Source organism: Triticum urartu, chromosome 1A (assembly GCF_056163025.1).
Source record: "Triticum urartu cultivar PI428250 chromosome 1A, HENAU_Tu73, whole genome shotgun sequence".
NCBI lineage: Eukaryota > Viridiplantae > Streptophyta > Magnoliopsida > Poales > Poaceae > Triticum > Triticum urartu.
In genome coordinates, this window is record NC_141873.1 from 12,042,067 (window position 1) to 12,051,734 (window position 9,668).

A 9,668-nucleotide genomic window follows, 5' to 3' on the forward strand; every position below is an offset into this window, starting at 1 on the left:
CTCCCTCAGGGTCTTCTTTCATAGGTCCCAAATGCCCACTTTAAGTCCCTATAAATCCCTCCTGTTTGGTTTAGACGAGACTAAAAGAGACTTTTTTAAGTCCCTACACCAATAAGTCCCTGTAAACAAACACCCCCTAACATCAACACTGGTGACTCAATGCATGCTAGTATGTTTCTATATTGGAATTAAGTGGCATATCACATGCTCACTACTAGAATCTGGTTTTGTCCCAAGTTCCAAGACTTCGCCAAGTTCATTACACCGGGAACTCGGCGAACTTCTCTTTGCCGAGTTTGATCCAAAATCCGACTCGGCAGTGATAATAAACTTGCCAGAGCAGTGCCTTTACCAGGTTCTGAAGAAAAATGACTCGGCGAACAAAAAAAAGCTCGGCAGAATCACATGTTCATCGAGTTCCCGATAGTAGAAACTCGGAAAACACTGACATGTGGGGCATGCTTTGCAGCAGTTGACGGAGCCGTGACGGTGGCCTTTGTTGCAGAGTTTCGCCGGTCGGAAACTCGGTAAACATTTTCAGTTTTTCATATTTTTAAATAAGAAACCAGTTCTCAATCTAGGTGGAACTCCCATAAGCATGTGGCATGCCATTCAATTTCAAGTTAGAAACAGACTAGTATGCATCAACTCACCGGTGTGGATGTTAAAAAAAAAGTTCAAGTCGTTTGATCTTACACGTCACGTGATTCCCTTGAGATGCAAACCCTTGTGCATTTCTCAAAAGTGCGTTGGCATTACTTTCTCAGCTTGCATTCTTGTTTCTCAATATATTGAGATGCGAGACCAGACTGAACTTTCACTCCCAGTACACATGTGTGGGGTGCAATGATCTCTATAGAAGTAAATGTCACTTTTAATCTTTTGCTTTCCTCCAATCCTAATGATCTGCTGCTTAACAGATTATAAATCAAAACAAAATCCTCAAGGCTTGAAGGCCCCAGAACACTGACCAACCACTCATCCAAGATCTCAAGTCCTAGCTCCACAAAGAGAGAGAGAGAGAGAGAGAGAGAGAGAGAGAGAGAGGAAAAAAGATTGAAGCCATCATGCACAACCGCAAACTGGGATTGTGTCTATTGAAACTAGTATATATCTTTGAGATTGAAACGTATGTGCATTTCACAAATCACAATAAAAGTATGTTGGAATTAATTTCACAACCTCTATCTTGTTTCTCAATATGTTGATATGAGAGACCATACTAGACTTCACCAGTTGTATGCTTAGGTGTAATGATCCCTATAGAAGTGAATTCCTTTTAGCCTTTTTTATTTTTTATTTCAACCATGAAATAACTGCTCCTTATGAGATGGTAAATCTAGTGGCAACCTATCTATCATAGTATCCTAAAATTATTATCGATCTAACCATCAAGTGTGCTAATGTCACTCTTTTATTTGGAGCTGCACAATAATCTTGGCCCAATGTCAAACCATAAACATGTGATTTTCCATTTGATTTCAGTTTTGAAACATACTAGCATGCACCGAGTAACCGTGCCAATGAAAAATTGGGTCAATAAATCAATCATATGATCTTACACGGCACTTACATTCCCTTAAGATGCAAAATTTTGTTCATCTCACGAAAATATGTTGGCATTAATTTCTCAACTTGCAATTTTGTCTCAATATGTTATGATGTGAGGCAAGAATAGTCTTCCACTAATACATGAGTGGGTGCAACGATCTCTATATAAGTCAACATTCATTTCAGTCTTGCTTTCCTCCAATCATATTTAACTCCTCCTTGAGAGATGGTAAATCTAATGATACCCGTATAGCCTCTGTCATCATGAAAAATTTATCTATCTAATCACCAGCTGCGTTGATATCACCAGGCTAGGTGGAGCTGCCAAATAAATCTTGGCAAAATGTCAAACCATAAGCATGTAATTTGCAATTTAATTTCAATTCCGAGACAGAATAGCATGCAGCAAGGCACCAGTGTCAATGAAAAACTGGGTCAAGCATCGCCTTATCTTATATATGTCACTTGATTCCCTTGAGATGCAAACCCATGTGCATTTGTCAAAGTATGATGGCATTAATTTCTCCACTGGCCTTTTTTTAATATCTCGTGATGCGGGACCAGACTAGACTTCCACGAATTGCATGTGTGGGTGCAAATGATCTCTATATAAGTGAACATCTTTTTTAGTCTTTTTTTCCTCAAATCAAAACTAAGAAATCACAACTCTAATGTCACTTAAATATGTTGTGTCACCATGAAAATGTTATATATGTAATCATCACTTTTGTTGTTGTCACCAGGTTTGTTGGAGCTGCCAAATAATCTTGGCACAATGACAACCATAAGCATGTGATCTGCCATTTAATTTCAGTTTGGAGATAGACTAGCTTTCATCTAGTCACCGGTGTCTCAATGAAACAAATGGGTAAAGCATCGTGTCAGACATGTAGGTCACCTAATTACCATGAGATGCAAACCCATTTGCATTTCGCAGAAGTATGTTGGCATTAGTTTCTCAACTCGGATTCCTGTTTCTTGATATATCAAAATGAAAGACACTTTTTTTGCAGGCGGAAAATGAGAGACCCTAATTACATGTGTAGGTGCAGCTATCTCTATAGAAGTCAACATCACTTTTAGCCCTTTTTCATCAAATTATAATTAACTTCTCCTTGAGATAAAATAAATACAATGACACATATATTGGCTCTGTCATCATAAAAAATATCTACCTAATCACCAATTGTGTTGCTGTCACCAAACTAGGTGGCGCTCCCAAATAATCTTGGCATAATGTGAAACAGTAAGCATGTGATCTGACATTTAATTTCAATTTTGAAACATACTAGCATGCAGCAAGTCACCAATGTCAATGGAAAAAATGGGCCAAGCAATCTTATAGGTCACTTGGTTCTCTTGAGATGCAAACCAATGTGAATTTCTTAAAGAAATTATTAGCATTAGTTTCTGGACATGCATTCTTATTTCTCAATATATCGAGATACAAACAAGACTAGATTTCCACTATTTCATGCGTGGGTGCAATGATCTCTATACAATTCAAATCGCTCTTGGTCCTTTGGTTTCCTCCAATCATAATTAGTTGCTCCTTAGAGCATCTCCAACAATAGGACAAAACCACAGCTGAAGAAAACACTCTCTAAAAAGAGAAAAAAAATAATGCATTGTGTGTAAAATTTTCCAAAATGTCAAAAATACCGTAATAATCTCATAAAAAGGAAAACTAGCACAGGGTACAATGTTCTGTGAAATTTTTACTTAAAACACAATTGGGCATGCCACTTTATGAATCTCACAGATTTTGAGGAAAGAATTACATATACTCAAATATGACAGAACATACATACAAGAACCAAACTGTAGAATTAATAGAACCATTTCCTTGCTAAAGAACTTTCCTGCTTCTTTTCATCCCATTGGCATGATGACAACACGACGGCCGGGATCACTGATCATCTCCAAGGAACTCCGAAACAGCTTTCCACGACTCGGGAAAGAAGCTCTTGCGGGTGGTGATGTAGGCTCGGCCGTCGTGTACGTCGCCGAAAGAACCAGTGATGATGCTACTGGCTAAGTCCACCCCACCCCCCTCCTTGTCGTCGATCGTGCACTCGAACGCCTCCCAGTAGAGCATGTCGGACCCGAGCATGGTCTCTGACCGGAGCACCATGGACGACCTCACGCGCGGGTAGGCCGTCTTGTCCCGGAGGAGCGCGGCGGCGTACGGCGGCATGCAGACGCCACCGTCTCGTACCTCCTTCACCTCGAATCTGGCAGCCCTCATGGTCGCCGTGTCGTCGTGCGCCAGCACGAGCGCCAGAGCCAGGGACGACCGGACGTCGCCCGTGACGGCGGCGACCGTTGGAAACGGCATGTTGAAGAGCTCGTGCACAACCCTGGCCATGCGGCGTGCCAGCTCGTCGGCCACCGGCGCGGAAGCCTTGTTGTAGTCCTCGCCGTCGCAGAACAGCTCCGCCGTGCTGGTGGTGATGAGGCCTCTGCTCGTCGATCTCACCCGGTTAGTCCGGATATCCTTGAGTTCTGCCTCGAGGTCCGTTAGGGACTGGACGGTGAGGTAGTTGTGTCCATCATCGCTGCCACCGAGTGTGAGGATGAAGATGCCATCCTTCATGGTGCTCTTGCAGAAGCCCATTATGCTGGTTGGAGGGAGGCTGGAGAATCGGAAAGACTACTGGTCTGGTTACTCTAGTATAGTGCTCAAAGCTTATGTGCTTATTTAAACCCTCGTTCTGGCTTCATCCATGTTTCTCAGCGTGTTTGGCTGGAAGAGAATGGGAGTTTACAGGGTGAAAGATTAGTAAGCCATTAGGCATGGAAAGTTAATTTTTAGTCACAGTCTTGTTAAGTCTCAGTCGACTAAGACTTAACGAAGTCTCAGTCTATGGGATATCCGTGAGATCTTACATTAAGATTTGTACAAAATTTCCTTTTTAGTTTTTCTTTTTCTCTTTTGCATGTTATGTCACTTGACTGAGACTTGATTAACTCTCAATCGACTAAGACCTAGCCACACCCTTTTAGTCACAAACCCATGTTTAGTATGCTGTGGAAATTAGTAGGGGGGATTGGAGAGAAAATAACATCCCATGTAAATTAACAAGGAAGGGCAGGGAACATACATGAGAATTGTCCTTCTTAATTCCTTTTCCTCTTTCTCCCGGCATTCGACCTGTTTTTATATAAAGCAACAACCGAAAAAAGTCCATATTCGAACGATACAAGGTGTTGAGGTAGCCCTCATACAACATCAACCCCGTGATAACCGGATCATGTAAGACACATGCGACCACGCTACCAAAATAGAGCACATGAATAATTGAGTACAAAGCCATGCTACTTCCTATAACACCTGTGCTGCACCACAACACCCCTAGGAGGGAGAGCGGCGCTAAGCGACGCAGATGCCGAGTCCACAACAGACAAAGTTTTTCAAGTGAAACCCAGACACGAAGAGGAGCACCATGACGATGTCTTCAAGAAGAGAGCGGTGTATGCGAGCATCGTCGGCGTTGGTGATATGCGCAAAGCTTTTTGCTCCACAACTCCCCCGTGCCATCACGAGGTGTCCAGGACAAGTGCGATGAGTTTAGTTCTCCAGATCCGGACCAGGGCGTTGCTAGAGAGTGCGCCCAAGCCACCCGACACTACACCTCTTGCCACCCATACATAACTAAGAGGGAAAGCCACCATCACCGCCATGGTGCCAGATGAAGGGCCAACCATGCAGACCGCCATCCGGGGTCGCCTCCCCGGCATCCATGTCCGAGAGACAACCAACCGCCCACATCACAGTGCACCCACCACGGTAGGAGGAGTACACTAGTAGAAAACAGAGCTTTGATCCAGGCAGGGAAAGCCCATTAATCCCGGTTCACCCATGAACCGGGACCAATGGGGGCATAGGTCCCGATTCATGAGGCCAGGGCGCGGGCCGGGCCTCGGGGGCCATTGGTCCCGGTTCATCTGAGACCATTGGTCCCGGTTCCAGACACAAACCGGGACCAATGGACCTTGCTCCTGGCCCACCACCTTTAGTCCCGGTTGGTGTCTGGAACCGGGAGCAAAGGTGTTTTTTTAAACAAACAAAACTATAATATTCTAAAATAGCATAAAGAATCAACTGAAAAGCTTTAAACAAACTCTAATAGGAAAAGGAATCAACTAAAAAGAATCAATAAAAAATAAAATTTATGCAACTCAAATTAGATAAAATTTATGCAACTAAAAAGAATCATTTGTAGTATTATTGAAACTAAAATTATATAAAACTATTTTTATAGTAAAGTTAATCACAAACTAGTGATTCACACAAATTTCAAAGAATTCAAATTTGAAAAACTAATGGCACTAACAGAAAGTTTATAATTTTTCCGACCTAAAAGCAAAAAGAATTAAAAAATAAAGCAAAAAACAAAAGAAAATAAATAATGAAAAAAAAACAAAAATACTGAAAAAAAATTAAAAAAATGCCGCCTATTGGGCCACCACGGCCTGAATATGACTAGAAACCCAACCAGCCTGTTGGGCTAGGATTCAGGCTCGCCGAAGGCCCAACAGGCCCACAGGCAGATACAAAGTGGTTAGGCCCGTAAGCCTGCTTTGGAGAGGAGCTCGAAGGCTCAGGCGCACCGCGCCTTATAAACAGGTGCATCACTCTCTCAACTAGCGAGGTGGGACTAACTTCCACCACATCGCTGTGCAAGGCCATTGGTCCCGGTTGGTGCCATGAACCGGGACCAATGCCCCCCTTTGGTCCCAGTTGGTGGTACCAACCGGGACCAATGCGCCCTTTTAGTCCCGGTTGGTGCCACCAACTGGGACCAAAGGTCTCTGTTTCCCGCCCTTTGGGCTACTGAAAAGAGGCCTTTGGTCCCGGTTGATGTTACGAACCGGGTCCAAAGGGGTACATTCGTCCTGGTTCGTGCCAAGAACTGGGACTAAAGCTTCATGTATATAAGGAACACTTGTGAAAATTTTGGTTTTCATCTTACAGTTTTCCCCTGACGACGCGCGCGCCTCCTCGACAACGCCAGGCTGCCGGACGCCGTCGCCCCTGCCCCCGCCCCGGAGCCCACGCCGACAGCGTCGCCGCCGCCCGCGCCGTCGCTGTCTGCCGCCCCATCGCTGTCGCTCGTGCCCCTGCCCGGGCGCGCCCCCGCACGTTGTCGCCTCGCCCGTGTCGCCGTCGCCCGCCCCCGCTGACGCCCTCGCCGCCCCCGCCGACGTCCTAGCCACCCCCGCCGTCGCCCTCGCCGTCCGGCCTCGCTGTGAGCCGCCGCTGCCCCGGCTCTTTTTTTTCATTTTTTTCATATATATATATATGTATTTTTTCCATGTATATATACTAGTAATTTGTATAGATTATTATGTATAGTCACAGATTAGGTTAGTGCATTAGATGTTATAGGTTAGTGTGCATTTTAGATTAGTTGAATTAGATGTTTTTAAGTAAGTGTTTAATAGAGTTAGTTAGAAAAATAATAGAACTAGTTAAACTAGTTTATTTTTAGTAAGTACTCCCTCCGTCCGAAAATATTTGTCATCAAAATGCATAAAAAGGGATGTATCTAGAACTAAAATACGTCTACATACATCTCCTTTCATCCATTTTGATGAAAAGTATTTTCGGACGGAGGGAGTAGTACTTTATTTTATTTATAGTAAGTGCTTAGTTGAACTAGTTAATTTAATAAAACTACTTTATTTTACTATAGAAGTAGTTTATTTTTAGTAAGAAAATTAATAGAACTAGTTTATTTTTTTAGTTAAGCAATTATTCCCGCATAGACGTCGATGATGCCTATCCCACATCCTCGTCGTCGACTCGGCAGAGGAGGCCTGCTTGATCAGAGGGGCCATGTCCGGAACTGGGCTCCGCCGGGCTGGTATTGGGAGGTGCTATATTCCGGGGGGCGTAGCTTGATGAGGAGCTAGCCCGTCGTTGACCCGAACAGGGTTTGGTGGCGGTCGCATGGGCCAGTGATGGTGCCGAAGCTTTTGGACACCGTGGAGGTGGTACGTCACCGTGTCAGCGTGGAGGACAAGCACGTCTGTCGCTACATGATTGCATTGGAGGGCTGGTTCGACAATACCTGGCAGGTTCTTCAGGGGCCTCACTGCAGCTATGATCCTCTGATGGTTCCTTCTCTTTGGGTGTCCATCGCCCGTGCCGATACCCGTCGGGCGCTACGGTTCTAGCTGTATTAGCGATGCTATATGTATGATACTATTCGAGGTGTATTAGTGATAATATTCGACGATGTACGGACGCAAGAGATGATGTAGTTTTGCTCATTGAATGCATGCTAATTTGAATACTAATTTATTTTACGATTTGGTTTTGCTTATTGAATGCTCAAATCGGAAAACTACTCCTACTTTGAATGCTAAAATTAAACACTCGATATGTCATTTTTTAGAAAGATAATTAAACGATAATTTAGTGGTGAGCCCAAAGTAACATATATCATGTAATGACGAAGTCTAACTCTCTTCCTATGCATCGGCATGTCATACAAGAACAATTCATGCATACAAAGTAAAGGCCAATGCATAGTATAAACAGTTTCTTGCAATTTTATCATGTTGGAAACATAGAGAGGTGGAGATATAGTTCCTCTCTCATAATAATTGCAAGTAGGAGCAGCAAGCACATGCATATTATATTCATCAAAATCATCATGTGTAATAGTAAAATGCAACCCATCAATATAATCCTTAATAAGGGCAAACTTCTCCGATATAGTGTAGTCGGGAGAATTCAAAAAGATAATAGGACTATCATGCGTGGGTGCAATAGCAACAATTTCATGTTTAACATAAGGAACTATATCAAGTTCATCTCCATAAGCATAATTCATATTGGCATCTTGGCCACAAGCATAGCAAGCATCATCAAAAAGGGATATTTCAAGAGAATGAATGGGACCATAACAATAATCATAGCATTCATCCTTCGGTAAGCACGAAGGGAAATTAAACATTGTATGGGATAAAGAGTTACTCTCATTAGAAGGTGGGCACGGGTGATCAATCCTCTCTTCCTCCTTTTGTTCTTCGGTCTCCTCCTCATCTTTTTCATCCAATGAGCTCACAATGTCATTAATTTCTTCTTCCATAGACTCCTGCAAAATATTAGTCTCTTCTTGGACAGCGGAGACTCTCTCAATAAAATCATCAATATCGGATTGAATTCATAATTCTCATAGCAATATTTAAGGATAGCTAAATTTTCAGGTATATAAACCGAATTATCAAAATTTTCACACTCTTTAAACAAAGATTCAATTTCATAAGCACCCATAAAAGCAACAAGTTTTTCTATTTGTTCCACATCATAGTAATCATATATACCATTAGCATAAGAAGCCAAGGTTTTATCATCATTAAATTTGCATGAAAAGGGAAGGTGTGGAGCCTTCATCCTAGAGCAACAAGTATAGTCATATCTCAAGCATAGTTCCCGAGCATACCAATGCAACATATGAATTTGATCCCATAATAGTTTCCCTTTTTGAGTCAAGCGATAATCCCTAAAGTATTCACGTTGATCCAACGTGTCTCCCATTACATAATTGAATGGGGTTTTCTCAGGATTATAAAAGTAGTACATAATATTTTTCACATAACCAGCATCGAGGGTTTTAGGAGGATCCCCATCTCCATGAGTAGCAGGTACACCTAATTTTTTTGGTATTTCGTGTTCCATATCCATAACTAAAGATAGAGAACAACTTAGAACAGAAAATAAAAATTACTTAGTGATAAAGCAAACAAGCACACACGAGAATATTCACCCCACGCTATGACTCCCCGGCAACGGCGCCAGAAAAATCCTTGATAACCCACAAGTATAGGGGATCATTGTAGCCTCTTTCAATAAGTAAGAGTGTCAAACCCAACGAGGAGCTAAAGGTAGAACAAATATTCCCTCAAGTTCTATCGACCATCGATACAACTCTACGCACGCTTAACGTTTGCTTTACCTAGAACAAGTATGAAACTAGAAGTACTTTGTAGGTGTTTTTGGATAGGTTTGCAAGAATATAAAGTGCACGTAAATAAAACGTAGGGTCTGTTTAGGTAAAGAAGCAATAAATTTAGTATAGCGAGTGTGGAAAAGTGGTGGTAGG

The 9,668-nt window shown here is 42.6% G+C and overlaps 1 protein-coding gene across 1 annotated transcript; it reads right to left on the reverse strand.

The window, feature by feature from the left end:
• Positions 1-3,460: 3,460 nt before the first annotated feature.
• On the reverse strand, positions 3,461-4,168 carry LOC147988354 (enoyl-CoA delta isomerase 2, peroxisomal-like). Its single transcript, XM_087534625.1, has one exon. The coding sequence runs from the start codon at positions 4,166-4,168 to the stop codon at positions 3,461-3,463; it is 708 nt and encodes a 235-aa protein (XP_087390751.1).
• Positions 4,169-9,668: the final 5,500 nt, after the last annotated feature.

Excerpts from the sequence above, each read along its gene's own strand:
- LOC147988354 (XM_087534625.1), bottom strand. The coding sequence starts at position 4,168 with ATGGGCTTCTGCAAGAGCACCATGAAGGATGGCATCTTCATCCTCACA.